This window comes from Brienomyrus brachyistius, chromosome 16 (genome assembly GCF_023856365.1).
Source record: "Brienomyrus brachyistius isolate T26 chromosome 16, BBRACH_0.4, whole genome shotgun sequence".
In the NCBI taxonomy this organism is placed as follows: Eukaryota; Metazoa; Chordata; class Actinopteri; order Osteoglossiformes; family Mormyridae; genus Brienomyrus; species Brienomyrus brachyistius.
Window position 1 is genome coordinate 2,777,048 of NC_064548.1, and position 15,062 is coordinate 2,792,109.

The 15,062-nt window shown below is 40.9% G+C and overlaps 1 protein-coding gene and 1 long non-coding RNA gene across 5 annotated transcripts; both read left to right on the forward strand.

Annotated features, from left to right (window-relative positions):
* The first annotated feature begins 1,694 nt into the window (after positions 1-1,694).
* On the forward strand, positions 1,695-5,642 carry tent5c (terminal nucleotidyltransferase 5C). Its single transcript, XM_048979047.1, has 2 exons — positions 1,695-1,908; positions 2,782-5,642. Exon 2 carries the CDS (start codon positions 2,805-2,807, stop codon positions 3,963-3,965), a length of 1,161 nt encoding a protein of 386 aa, XP_048835004.1. The 5' UTR covers positions 1,695-1,908; positions 2,782-2,804; the 3' UTR covers positions 3,966-5,642.
* Positions 5,643-11,803: 6,161 nt separating this feature from the next.
* LOC125709982 (uncharacterized) lies at positions 11,804-14,049 on the forward strand. Of its 4 annotated transcripts, none has more exons than XR_007382886.1 (2): positions 11,804-11,855; positions 13,407-14,049. It is a non-coding gene; the product is annotated as an uncharacterized LOC125709982 (long non-coding RNA). The 4 variants fall into 4 exon arrangements; XR_007382888.1 differs by having other exon boundaries at positions 11,809-11,855; positions 13,424-14,049; XR_007382885.1 differs by lacking the exon at positions 11,804-11,855 and adding an exon at positions 12,298-12,729.
* Positions 14,050-15,062: the final 1,013 nt, after the last annotated feature.

Below are 15,062 nucleotides of genomic sequence, written 5' to 3' on the forward strand. Positions count from 1 at the left end.
AACTTTTGGTCTCCGCAATATAAACATAATCCACACACACACACACACACACAGCTATTGCTTTCTATAAGTTGTATCCTTAACTGCCCTACCCCTCCCCCACATAACCCTTTTACCCGATCCTCCTGGGGAAACCCCCTGAGACATCCTGCAGCTAAAGAACCCTTTTTGTGAAAGAAGCATAAGTGATGCCTGGAAATGAAACCAAAGTGCTGTTCTTGAAATGCCCAGCTGAAAATGACTGCAGGCTGGAAATGGAACCGCTCATATCTTCCTTTACCTCACACAGGAAGCCCCCACTTCAGCTAGAAATCACACATACCACTGGTCTCTATTTAGAAAGGTGAGTGAAATCTGAGCCAAATGCACATGCAGAAACTCAGGGTGCGGAGTTTGAGACCCCCACCACTTCCAGAGAAGAGCCAGACAGAAGCTATTGTTTCCCTTTAACACAGAAATGACTGAGTGCAGTTACTATTATTACCAAAAGCAGCAGGCAACACAGACTGAAATCTAACCATTTAAATCACAGAAGGGACCCTGCTATAGCACTTTTTAAAATATGCAGTTGTCCAAATGGGCAAAATTCTAAGCAGTTTGGATAACTGTGTCAGCAGAGCAACACACTCATCAAATTTTTTTCTTGTCAATGAGAGCTTGAGTCACACGTAGAATTTTACCTTCTGTGGCATTCTAACTCAGCAGACGAGAGTAAATATGGAGTAAAAATGCTGCATCACTAAAATTAAAAAATTAGGCAACAAAGAACCACAGTCCATCATGTCCGTAAACTTCCTTAAACATTCTCCAAACCCACCATAGCCCTATTCTACAAATGATTAGAAGATGGAGGAATGATGTGAGAGTTAGAGAAAAAGAATATCTATATATTATAAGAACCAAAATATTCCCATTTAATTGTTGATGGCTAACTTGTAAATAACTTAAACTGGAAGGGTGACTCAACACGCATGTTTATGAAAAAATGTGAATTAATGGTTGAATGTATTTGTAAATGTCACTGCGGGATTGGGAATAAAAATATATAATGTAGTGTTTTTTAAGTAAAAAGCCCAGGGTAACTTGGAAACAGAAGAAGAGCTTACCGTGACTCACCTGCCCACGTAATGTTTTAACCTTTGTGAAGCGGACAAGGTAGGCAGCGTTTAACTGAAGGACAGCAGATGCATCAGCTTTTTCCATTACACAAGACTATAATTACTCATTTGCACTGGTTAGTAAGTTAAATAAACATGGGTAGCCTCATCACTATATGTACCATTATTAAGCAACACTACAGAGGAATGAGGAAGGTGGATATCCAAAAACAACACAGTTCAACCTTCTTCTGATGTATATGGTGGACATATAAGGTTTTCTTTTATTTTAAAATGATTAGTAACAGAAGGTTACTATAAGACATAATTAGTAAGCTGGCTCATGCTATTCAAGTGACTGTATAATACTACAGCTTCTAAAGTACACATTAGTAAGATTCACAAAAAACTATTACGTTTTTGAATGGAAATATTTGATCTTACATATTGAGTTTAGTAAAAATGAACAAAAACATTTAAAACTTACAAGCTTCTGGTTGCCAAGCAACAAGAAAACATGTTGACCAATCAGAGGTGTAATACGCGCACTAATACTAAGGAATAGGAAGGATTTCATTGTTGAATATTAAATACCGCTCTGCATGTTTGGTGTTTAACCAGTCCGAAAATTCGCATTTGCTTATGACTGGCCAGTAATGCCCTTTGATATAAAGACAGTTATAGCAGTTTAGTGCTCTAATTCCCACCGGACGTGAAGTAGTTCGCTGCCGGGGAAGGAGCAGGATCGACGGTGTATAAGAGCATGCGCATGGATGGTCTCTGATACAGCTGTGTTATTGTCTTTGCCCCAGTAAGTTAAGCGGTTTGTGAGTCTTTTTACCACCTTGGTGTGTATGTATGTATGTATGTATGTATGTATGTATGTATGTATGTATGTATGTATGTATGTATGTATATATATATATATATATATTTGAGGGAGGGCAGGAAACTCTTTACTGGATTATACGTTTATATTTTATTTTGTGTCTGTGTTTTAGCTCGGCGGTAACATTTATTATCAATGATTTCGGGAGTGAATATCGATTGGTAATATCAAGAATATTATCCGAAATATGAACAAAATGTGTATGGCTTCTTCCATGTGGAGTGATGGCTCCTTATGCTTATATGCGAACGCATTTAGCATGGAGTATAAACTTTGATGATAAGGTCTTGGATTGAGTTCTAGGTGCCGGTGACGCACGTATATGAAAACAAAACTTTGTGAAGATAGCTTGTTAGAGGACGCTGTTTACGAGGCTGGGGAAAGCGATATTTCTGTCGTTATTGAATATTTTTGTGGCGATGTTTATTCATTTTTGTTTATTTACACTTAAAAAATGGTTGTGTTTTCTAGACATGGAATGAATTCTAAAGATTCTTTGTTTCCCAGTTAATCTTAATTTGTAATATTTTACTCGTTTTCCTACTGCAGGTTGATGAATACATGCATGACATACTGGAGGAGCAGTTCATTATTGTGTCCTTATTGAATGTAATGCAGTATCGTGTACTGTTAATACAGCACTGTTGCTTCTATATTAATTATTATATTCTGGTTAGTGGTGTACAAGATGTGTTTTTGGGGATTGTGTACCATGGGTTTTATGAACGCGTCTGTTCTGTATGTACAACTAATTAGTTTTTCCTAATGTGCTGACCCCCCCCCCCCCCCATCCAGCCCCAGTTTCGAGGGCCAAAATAATGGCAGAATCCATGAGCAGTGACGACCATGATTGCTGCAGTGTGCTGACCTGGGATCAGGTGAGTCGGCTGAATGAAGTGCTAAGCAAACCAGTGCCTGTGCATGGCCGAGGGAACTTCCCAACATTGGAGGTTCGCCTTAAGGACATAATACAGAAGGTGCATAGCTGCCTGGAGCAGAGGGGGATCCAGGTCAAGGACATCCGGCTGAACGGCTCAGCGGCCAGCCACGTCCTGGTAGAGGACAACAGCCTGAGCTACAAGGACTTGGATGTCATCTTCAGGGTGGACCTCCCAAAGGAGTCGGAGTTCCAGCTTGTTAGGGATGTGGTACTGGGCGTACTCTTGGACTTCCTGCCAGAAGGTGTGAACAAAGAGAAAATCACACCCATGACACTGAAGGAGGCCTATGTACAGAAGCTGGTGAAAGTCTACACTGACCTGGATCGCTGGAGTCTCATCTCTCTGTCCAACAACCATGGCCGCAATGTGGAACTCAAATTTGTAGATTCGATCCGTCGGCAGTTTGAATTCAGTGTGGACTCCTTCCAGATCATCTTGAACTCGCTGCTCTCCTACTACAGCCTCTCCAAAAAGCCGATGTCATGGAACTTCCACCCCACTGTGGTAGGAGAGAGCATGTATGGTGACTTTGCCACTGCCCTGGACCACCTCAGGAAGAAACTGATAGCTACTAAACGGCCTGAGGAGATTCGTGGGGGTGGCCTTCTGAAATACTGCCACCTGCTGGTGAGAAACTTCCAGCCCACAGATGAGGAGGAGTTCCGGGCACTAGAGCGATACATGTGCTCACGTTTCTTCATTGACTTTCCTGATGTGACTGAGCAGCAGCGAAAACTGGAGGCATATCTTCAGAGCCATTTTGTTGGTGAGGAGCGCCATAAATATGACTACCTGATGACTCTACGGCGTGTGGTCAATGAAAGTACAGTTTGCCTGATGGGACATGAGAGGCGGCAGACACTTGACCTCATCTCCCTCACGGCTATCAGGGTACTGGCTGAGCAGAATGCCATCCCAGATGCCTCCAGTGTCACCTGCTACTACCAGCCTGCCCCCTATGTCAGGGACCTCAACTTCAGCAACTACTATGTGGCCTCTTGCGGTCCATCTGTTCCTACCTGGCTGCCATGCAGCTAAGGGAACATTTGTATGGATGCCTCCACTAAGATTTAAATGTAACAGCTTTTAGGTTTTCTCTCCCAGTATCCTTCAATTTCTCAGTCCTTATCTAGGGACATGACAGCTATTGTACTCGGGGTGCTTTTTTAATTATTGTTTTGGATGTTATGCACTTTTCCCCTTAATCCTAGTATGTGTATCTGTCCAGCTTTGAGAATTTATGATTTTCCCCTCCAGTATATCCCTGTCTGTTTTGTATTGAGGGGAAAAATATATATTTATTGATAACTGGTTACAAAAAAAGAGATTGGTAGAGAAATTTAAAAAGAAGCATAAGATGAACATTTGGGGAAAGTGGTGTTAAGAGGGCATTTCATTGTTTAGATGGTGACTGGATTTAGGAGTAAGATGGATAAAATGGTTTGTGCCCCTTCCCAGGCTACACCCCCGTCCTTTTTTATAAAAATTTAAAAAAAGAGTGGAAATTGGCAGCTTGTGTAAGATGTTTCCGGCTTGATGTACTTCATTTGGTGAACTTTGTTGGGATAACGGCATCCTGCCTGCTCTTTTACACCAGCCTTGCCAGCCTTGATATGAGAAGCTGTGGTGATGGGTGCAGTTTCGTCACTTTGATAGCTTTTTTCTTTTAGCATTGAAGTTGATCTCAGGATGTTTGATAAGCATCTGCACTGATGTGGTTGTTATTTAATAGGGAGGCCAGGGGGTGAATGGCATGCTTGTGTTTCAGCCCAGCAGGCTTGTGGTCTTCAAACGTTTTTGTTTACTTGTCTGGAATGTAAGTGAGCTCATGTGATTGGCTACTGATTCACACTCGAGAGCTTTGTGGTCATGGTGTTCCATTGAGGGCCTGCACCGAGTGAAGGGAATCCACCACAGTGTGGCCCCGTCTCTTTTATTACAGTGTGTGTCTCTGTCAAATGGGACATAAATGTGTTTTGAATGTTGTGATTGGCCCAGTGACCACAAGGCTGGAGTGAGGCTGGCGAAATATGAATGACTGAATTATATATTCGTAACAGGACTGCCCAGTCATAAAAGTGGTATTCTACTAAAGGTTTTTTTTTTTTTTTTTTTTTTTTTTTTTTTTTCTTTTGCAAAACCTAAAATAACTGCCAAATGGTGCGAGTACCAAAGTGAGAGTTTGATTGTGAAACCTAGTTGAGATTGTAAGGCAAATCATATTGAATGCTGCTGCTCTTGGGTGACCAGGTGTCCATAGAGGGCCTCTTGGATACTGCCAGCCTGAGGCTGCCTGCATGCACCTGTCTGCTTATCTTCTCTTCAACTTAAGTAGCACATGGTCATTCCTAAGTGTGCCATCATTTCAAAATGGCAGGTTTATTCCCTTTTGACAAGGAAAGTGCCTTTTCTTTGTGCCAGTTAAATCTCTGTGGGTGAATGTAGTTACAGTCTGATTTTGTGATGTTTGAGTTTGGCGCTATATGGGAAGGGGGGATGCAGTGTTGACTTTGCCTTTTGTGCTGAGTATGACTGATCATGCTAAACTAGCATTCCTCCGAAAATGGTGATTGAAAAGCTTGTTCTATTACACTGTGGCAGTGTAATTGAATGTTCCTGTTTTTATGAAGTTCTTGCCTTTGTTCATGCTACTATGGGAAGGGACTCTATAATGTTGTCCAAAAATGAGATTAATCAATAAAGGATTGACCCCCACTACTTGGTCTCTGTGCTTTCTGGTATAGCCCTTCAGTTGCAAACCCTATTGAACTGTACTGTTTGATATAGACTTTCAAGAGAGGCATGGAAAGTCTTGTGTAGTATGTGCATTTTGGGGCAGAGCATGTTAGTTTACTCTGTTATGCAGAACATCTGCTAAATAGCTGACTATACTGTTGAGTGATGGCAAAATCCCAGTAAGCATGGTTTGCTTAACTGCAGTCTTCCAAAGGTGACACTTTATTTCCATACTAGTTATTTTAGTTGGTGGCCCCCTCTGGTTACAGGAGGGGTGCTGTAGATAAACAATCCCAGGCAGGGAACAACCCAGGATGGGGCACCAACCCATTGTAGGGCACACTCACCCACCGTTCACTCACACATGCACACTTATGGGCAATTTGCTAACTCCTGTTGGCCTCAGCATGGTTTTGCAGTGTGGGGGGAAACTGCCATACCTGGAAGAAACGCCACCGTGACACGGGGAGAACATGCAAACTCCACATACATAGAACACTGGTAGACACTAGACCCCAGGTCCCAGAGGTATGAGGCAACAGTGCTAACCACTGCCACCGTGCCAATTATGCATAAAGTATTATGTATATTAATAAGAGATGTCTTCTATTGGATTTGCTTGTGAAATGTTGCCTGATTCTTTTGTATTTTTGGATTTGCAGTTCTGAAATGAGCAACAGTGTGCACAGTACACTTGTGCTGGCTGTCGGGAAGTTAAGCGTCAATGAAACTATGCGGTATTATGCATGCTCACAAGGGTGTTACTCAGCATTTTTCATTTACATTTTTGTCTCTAAACACTTGCTGAAATCATTTGCATGGGGTTTCCAAGACATGCAGTTGAAAGACCTTTCAGAGAAACAAATTATGCACTTCTCTCCTGACATGCTTTGCCCTTCTGCACATCCTGTCACAAGCATCTTTGTTCATATAAATCTTTTGAACAGCTTTTGCCTGGGGGTATTCCTGGCCCAGTTTAAGTGGTGAGGTGTTTTACTCAGAAAACACTGGGGAAGTTTCTTGGGCCGTTTTCCAGATTAGTAGTGCTGGCGAAACCCAAGGTGGAGTGATAAAGTCACTCCCTCTGCCCCATGTGGTATGTGGATTGGGTTTTTCCCCCAAATACTCAGTCAAGTTTCAATGAAATAGGTTATCACATCACCCTTCCTGAAGCACCGTAATCGTGTTAGCAGGCCCAAGTTCCATTTTGTGTGTGTGTGTGTGTGTGTGTGTGTGGCCGTGGTCATGTATTGCCTATACTACATTGTGGGGACCAAGTGTCCCCATAATACGATGAAAACCTGTTATTTGTCCATTTCTTTTCCTGTCCTCACAAGGATAACCTCAGTTTTATAGAAATCTGTGAATGCAACAAATTGCTAAAAATGCCTGGTATTTTGTTTGGTTACATATGGTTAGGTTTAGGTGTAAGTCAGGGTAAAGGTTGTCAATATTAAGGGTTATGCACATAAACATGAATGGATGGCCCCCACAAAGTGTGTGTATACAGATGCTGGTCATATAATTAGAATATCTTCAAAAAGATTGATTTCACTAATTCCATTCAAGAAGTGAAACTTGTATAAGTATACATTCATTCCACACAGACTGATATATTTCAAGTGTTTATTTTTTTTAATTATGATGATTATAACTGACAACTAATGAAAACCCCAATCTCAGAAAATTTGAATATTACTTAAGACCAATACAAAGAAAGGATTTTTTAGAAGTCTTGGCCAAATGAAAAGTATGAACATGAAAAGTATGAGCATGAACAGCACTCAATACTTAGTTGGGGCTCCTTTTGCCTGAATTACTACAGCAATGCAGCGTGGCATGGAGTCAATCAGTCTGCGGCTCTGCTCAGGTGTTATGAGAGCACAGGTTGCTCTGATAGGGATATCCTGTGTGAACCAAATGTCCACAGAATATGATAAAAATGTTGATGTGGGACCATTTTTTCAGTCCCCACAAGGTGAAACTCGATTTTATACAAATTTGTGACTGCAATCAAAGAATTAAAAATGGTTAATTAAAAATTAAAGAAAGTCTTGTATTTTGATTAGTTACTTATGGTTAAGGTTAGGGCTAGGTAGGGGTTAAAGTTGTGATTGTTGAAATTAGAGTGTGTCTTTAGTGCACTGCACTCCACTGAATCTGCTGTGGGGACCTTTAGGCCCTATCAGCTCAGTGCTGGTGCTGGTTGTCATCTCCTGCAGGCCACAAGAAGACTACTGAAGACCTTTATGATGAACCTCACCTGGTATAAATGGGCTCACAGCTGGAAGTGTATTCCTCCAACCGGTGACAAAACTAAAGAATGCACAGCTCATGTACAACAGGGGCTTGGCGGTGAAAAATCAGTGTTTGCTTCTATCAAACAAAATATTAAACACTCCTCATGCTGCAATTTTTCATGCATTTCGGCTACATTTACCTTTCCAAGTTCCTTCAGATGAAGTCTGTAAGTACAGGTCCTTCTTTCCGAGAATCAAACATTCTAGTTGTGTAGTCATCACAGGTACAGTGACTGGTAAATCTGCCTTCTGCAGCAAACAAGGGAGTTTCCTGGTATTTAGCTTATCTTGTGGCATTTCAGAATGCAAACCCTCGTTTGACTATAGCTCTATTCAGCCGTTTATTTTGATAAGTCCATCTGACTCTGCGTAGCTATGTTGTCAGACACAGGTGCTCAGGTTGCCCCTAAGGGAAGTTTGCTTTGCTATGTCTCTTTGTACCTTGCAGTGGCAGGTAAGACAGGACAACCAGACCTGGGACATCGTCCATCAGTCTGGGCTTTGTTCAGTAAGCGCTCTGCAGTTTGACACTGTATATCGCTCAACAAAGGGAAAGAGCTTCTTGTACCTGTTGAACTTACTGTTTTATCATATTAGTGTGCATAGCATGATGGAGGTATATATTGTTTATGCTATACCCCAGTTACAGAGCTCTAATTAGAACAATTTGGAATACCAGCTTATACTTTCTTTGGTATGACTGAAGATAGAGGGCATTGTAGGCCAAGCAATATGTGCTGATGGTACAGTTGCATCAAATCTCTCTTACATCTCATACCTTGCAATTTTTAAAATTTTTGTCAAGTCTAATTTAACAAATCCAAGGGCACATGTGTGAAAGACCAGTTCCTGATACTTAAAAATTTTCCAGTAGCAGCAAGTGAATTTACAGTATGTTGGGCTTTTTTACCTTCTGTCTGTCCCAAGTGTAACAGTTCTTTGCAGAAGTTTTAGGCAGATAATGATCTTTCACTTGTTGACGTGTGTCAGATTAGCTGTTTCAAAATAATTCTGAAAATAACCCCAGTATTTGCAGTAACCATCTAATGCATCCATTTTTTTTAATCTACCACTAGCATGTTTGGCCAAACAATGTCCTATTGGTTTATTTTAATCATTAAATTCATTCATTTATTGAGCTGATGATCAAATTTAATTAACATTTGGAATGGCTGCAGTGTCCCTGAGGAGAGGTATTCGTCTAGCCAGCGAACAAGATAACAGTAATTTTCTGGAGAACAGAAGAAATTCTTGTTAGTTTTTATTGTGGACTGTTAATTTTCATATATTCTAATAATAAATTCTGTTCTCAGTGCAAATAAACATTTATACGGAGACCGGAAGGGACATGGAGGGAAAAAAATAGGTGATTCAAGAAACAAACATGCGGTTTTGCGAGTTTCTCATTTTTTTCGGAGATAGATACACTCCAATTTACATGAAATTTTATTTCCTGTAAATTCAAATTAATGTTTGTATTACCTTGTTATAGCCTGTAGGGTTTGCAAACTGCCCCAACGCTTGTCAACAGCATCTACCTTAGTATTTCAAGTAAACGCTGGCGAATCAATCATGCGCAGTGTGTCCAGAGCTGTGTGTACAAATTTTGGAGTGCTGAGGCACACAATGACGTTATACGCGTCAAAAACGTTAGCGCGGACATGTCCGCTAGTATGCGTGCGTGTGGTATGAACCAGACTGAGAGAGCTTCCCATCATGTGCTTAGATTGCGTCCTGATTCTGTTCGTGGGTAGCATCAGTGAGACCGAAATTGTGCAGGAGAATGGTGGAAGTTAGGCCACAGGTTAAAGGAAGTGAGCGTGTGTGTTGCTGCTGCTGATAAATGCCCCTTAGATCAGCTTAGGTGCCAGCGGCCAGTGTTCTGCTCGCAGAAAATTTGGGTGCATCCTGAGTTGTTTTTATGAAAAAGGTGGAACTCCTGAGCACTTCCAGAGTTCTATATTAATAACTGTGCATATTATTTTGTATGGGTTCTATTACTATTTTTCTATTCTAAATTACTATTTAGTAATAGTTATGTTTGCCTGACAATACCGGGCTGAAAAAGCCGTCTTCCTTCACCCACCTTAACCTGACTGAATTAGGGTGACCAGATGGGCTCGGCTATAAAGGAGGACAAAAATTGCCAAATGTATTTAACAACTCCACAGTTACCATGTCACATATAGTGGTTACAATTTAGTGAGCAACCTAAAAAACTGAAACTTGAATATTATCATTAGATAATAAACTAAGCAATGTCTTTTACGCCTATGTCATGTCATACTTCTCAGATGATCCATCTTTCTGCAAGAGGTTGTTGTTTCCAGCAATGTAGATATAGAATTCTGGACACGTTGTGTTCTTGAAGTTGTACTTTGTCAGAATTATTCCCTGGATGGACTGTATTGAGAGCTTGATTCTCTCCTTTGTCCACTGAGAGATTACGAGCGAGAATGCTTGATCGACGTTGGTGTTGTGCCCTGGTATAGTGAGGAAGAAAGAGCAAACTGTAAGCAATTCGGATAAACAAGCAACAGTATCTTTGAAGTATGAGCTCCATTGTTGGGACAGGGGGTGCTTGAAACACTCTGCTGTTCCGCAAAAGACTTAACGTCTCGGTACTGATCAAACAATGAAGCATCATCTACATTAATTCCTTTCTCTTTCAGGTACTGTACACATGGCAGTAAAGCATCAAACGAAATATCTTTCATCCTCTCAAGAAACATCCATTGAATGCACTGGAATTCAGCAAAAGGTGCCTTCCATTTTTCCAAATAAGAAATGCATGCCTGGTATACTGACTGGACTGCTTGCATGAACTTGTTGCAACACGCGTCACGACTGTCTTGATGCAATTTTGTCAGAAGCTGTCTAATGGTTAGTAGAATAAAAGTCTCCTCCAGCCTTCCTCAGAGAGTTTTCATTGTTGACTGCAAGCTGTTGCAGACATCCAACAGTAGAAGTTTCTTCTTTTTCGATTAGCGCTATCTGGCACTGGAAAACTGACATCAGAGAATTTATGAACCACAAGTACAGTTCCAGAAAATTGTTTTCGAAAAAAATCTTCAACAACACTGGTGTAAGCCTTCAAAGCTGGAAAAATCTGCAAAAGTCTCTTGCTGGAAACAAACTCAGCCATCTGGTCTTGCTCTGGTACAACAGCCGCTGGTACGTACTGTAACATCGACGAAATCGCAGAAATCTTTCATAGCCTGCATGCGAAAGGTGTAAAAATAATTGAACACTTTCAGTACAATTGTCTCAACGTCAACTGGCAGCAGATCTGCCCCATGCTGAATTCAGTTGTGCAGTACATGGACTGGGCATCCTACTTCTATTAGTGGGCACTGCAGGGGCTTTTTCAGTTTATTCCCATCCCTCTGACTAATACCTCCAAAGTTTACATTAGCATTGTCTCCGAGAAATGCAATACATTTTGAAGACAGATGGAGTATCTGCAAGAAACATGGAAATAGTTTCTGATTTTTAGTTTGGCATGCTCTCCAGCTCGAGTAATCGTGTTTTAGTTCCACCAGCTTTCCAGTCAAAATACTGCACAATAAATGGGAACAACTTCTCTGCTCCATGATTGCTTGTGTCAGTTGCCATTCCAAAATAACTAACACCATTCATTATCTGAACTGGTTTGGTAACAGTTAGGGCCAATGAAACCGTTGATAATGGCTTCTGATTTCATCCTACCACACAAAATATTTTTTGCAGTGTCAGAGTCCGCAAACAATTTGTGCATTAAGCCAGCAGTACAATCCATCGACCTATAAGACTAATGATGTGCAGCAGTATGAAACGATTCAGCTGCACGCGCCTTTTTGTCAGCAGTTGAATGTTTCGGCTCAAAAAATGTTTTCATCTTGGCATTTGAATCGTACGTTTGTACCGTCTTTCGGTGTCTCTCGCTTTCAATATGTTGTTGTAAATCGAGCGTTCCTTTATTAGCGACGGCCACGTAGGAATCGCACACCACGCATTTCGCTTTGGTTTCATTTCGTCCTGCCTCAAAACACGGATATTTATTCTTGTGACGATCAGAAAACTTGCAGTTCCTCTTTTCGGTTTTAGATTTTCTGTTTCTGTTGACATTTAATTTTTACAAAAACTTCTTAGTTATTAATTTTTTAGAGACAATCAACTGCTAACCGCTGTCAGTTGTGCCATTGGGCGGAAATAGAATATAAATAGTGTTTCCGCTACTTGATGTTACAGTTATTGATAACGTAACGTAATGTCACGCGGTGACGCGGATGAATGGAGAATGGCCGAAGGCTGCTCATTCTCAGTATATATCATATGTAATTGGTCAAAAACGGTCAACTCTGTTCGTGATTCTGTGAAAGGAGGACATTTAAACAAATTTTTGGAATGCCTGGAGTACGGAGAAAACCATGTTAAAAAAGAGGACGTCCTCCATTTGGAGGACGTCTGGTCACCCTAGACTGAATAGACAGGGAGCAGGGGTGGCAGCTGGTGGAAATAGTGGCCTTGATGGGCAGCAGAGTGCTAATCTGTGCAAACTATAGTGACCTTAATACAAGGCTACTAATTAGAATAAGCAGAGAAAGCTGTGGGAAAATGGACAGCAGGTGACTGAGAAGGGAGTGGTGGGTACAAGCTGCTGCTCGGATGTGTTGATTGAAAACCCCTCAGCCCACAGCATGTGCAGCTCTGGAAGTCAAACAGATCCGGGGTCCCTCAGCCCCTTCACTCTGCACAAACACCCCCATAAATGAGGGGGTGCATTGGTGAGCCCCATCGACAGAGCTAACAGGAGGTCCAAACCCAGGGTTTTTATTAGATTAATCCACCGTATCCCACCCAGAAAAAAGTTGTTGAAAAGATGACTTTGGCAGGCGTTTCGAAAACGTTGAAATTTGGTTGAGAAGTGAAAGGAGAAAGATGTTTTACTGGCTGTCTATAAAAGAACACAGTGTTGGTTGCATAGTTAACAATGAATGTATTATTATTGCAATATATGAATACGGTATGTGTATATATTCATATTAAATTCATTATATCATATTTTATTAATATACAATTCACAAGATAATAAAACTCACAAAACACATCAAACTGACAAAGAGAACCAATAAAACATTTATTTATTGAACATCTCAGGGTCATGCTATTGAATGGAAAACAATGATGTCTTTTATTTTGACGTATGTAGCCTCCACGGCCAGAATGCCCAGGAACATGCTTTGGGGATCTGCCACGGCACACGATGCATTGAAGATAGTAGCACTGCAATCCCACTTTTTGACAGCAGCTGCAATGACAATGAAAAACATTTAATTTTCCTTTGTTGAATCCTGTTACAGAATACAATCAAGAGCAGTACATTTAATTCTAATCCTACAGCTGATCAATGTATATATCTTATATAGTTTGTATATACAGTATAGTGCTTTTTATGTTTCAGGTTATGTTATCTTTTAGGCAGGGAATTCATTGAAAAGGCTCAGGAGCTGCTCACCAAGAGATGGAAGAGATGGGGATGGCAGGTGTCTTTCAGCCCATGGGTGGCACTAGCTGTCATGGTGAGGAGGCAACTGGCTCCTCCAGAAGGACCGTGGCAGACAGAGCTAATGATGCACTGGACCGGGATGCATCCTAGGAGGCAGGGTCCTGGCTATGATTGTATACCCCCCAGAGAAAGATCTACCAGTACCGTTCAGCCTTGTACTTTTGCAGGGGACCTGCAGAGGACGTGACACCAGCCACCCTATCAGAGTCTTAAACGGAGATCCTGAGCCATTGCCCAGACCCTGGGGCACCTCCTTGACCCAAATGACAGATGTGCTGCCTCCAGACCAGGCTCAGGGACTGTTCAGTATGCTGTAGATCCTGATAGAAACTGTGGAGGGGCCCAGGACAGTAGAGCCGAAATGGGGGCTGCGTTGTGCTGGAGCAATCACTTCTGTTTAATGTAAATACTTCCATACTGTGAAAGTGTTTCTTTTGGCTTAAATAAGGTAGCGACATAGTTTGCTGTCTATTGTTAAATTTGATGAGGTTCATTTGTAAATGTGCTGTCAACTTCCAGTAAAAAGCAGAATATGTGGCCTCAGCCTGTGTTTGCATTATTGGCTTCACCCAACACAATATATTTGCAATAAATTAAATGATAAATGTGAACATAACAGTCAAAAGCATTTCTTAAAATGTAAACTTTTACATTCGTCGTTAAGGCCTTCGGAAGGCTATGTTTATGTACCTAACTGGGTGGAAACATTTTCTTGCCATTGTGTTGAATAATCATTGTATAATTATAGGACTTTAAGTGATTGAGCTTGAGTAGAGTATATCTTTGAAAGTCTATTGTATCCTTTTCTATAGATAGTTTGATAAATTGAGTAAAATACATATTCAGATTTGGAATATTTTATTGATCCCTGAGGAAATTATGTGGTTACAGTTGCTCCCGGACAGTAAGAAAATAATTAACAAGTTAAAATACCAATAACAGATAATACAAATATTACAAATACCAAAAATTACAACTGGCTCTCATAGAACTCAATATATTATGTATTATATTATATATTATATAAACAATATACAAACGATATCCTAATATATTACAGAAAATTAACTATACATGGGGTTGATCTGAGGTGTATACTTGTAGTGCAGTGTAGTGTAATACTTGTGCTTAGATAGAGGAGTCATACAGAGAGAGAGAGCCACAGGCAGGAATGATTTCCTGTGTTGTTCAGTGGTGCATCTGGGTAGTTTTAATCTCTCACTGAAGGTGCCCCTGTGACTGGCCAGCATGTCATGGAGTGGGTGGAAGGTATTGTCCAGCATTGTCCTTAACTGGACAATTCAATACCAAATTTACAAATTCATAAATGAAGTACAGTAGGTGCGGCATAATTGGAGTAACCCAATTAAGTGTTTTTGCAGAGTTTCTTTGCAATGGGAAGATGGCAGTCATTTATATAACTGTGCCATATCACATACAGTTGCTGTCACACCTCTGGAAACCAGGATTTGTTTCTCCACCCCGGCTTTATGGGTTTGGAGATTCTATGGTTTTCCTAAGCCATCCTCGGCTGACTGGTATATATCACAT

Excerpts from the sequence above, each read along its gene's own strand:
- tent5c (XM_048979047.1), top strand. The coding sequence starts at position 2,805 with ATGGCAGAATCCATGAGCAGTGACGACCATGATTGCTGCAGTGTGCTG.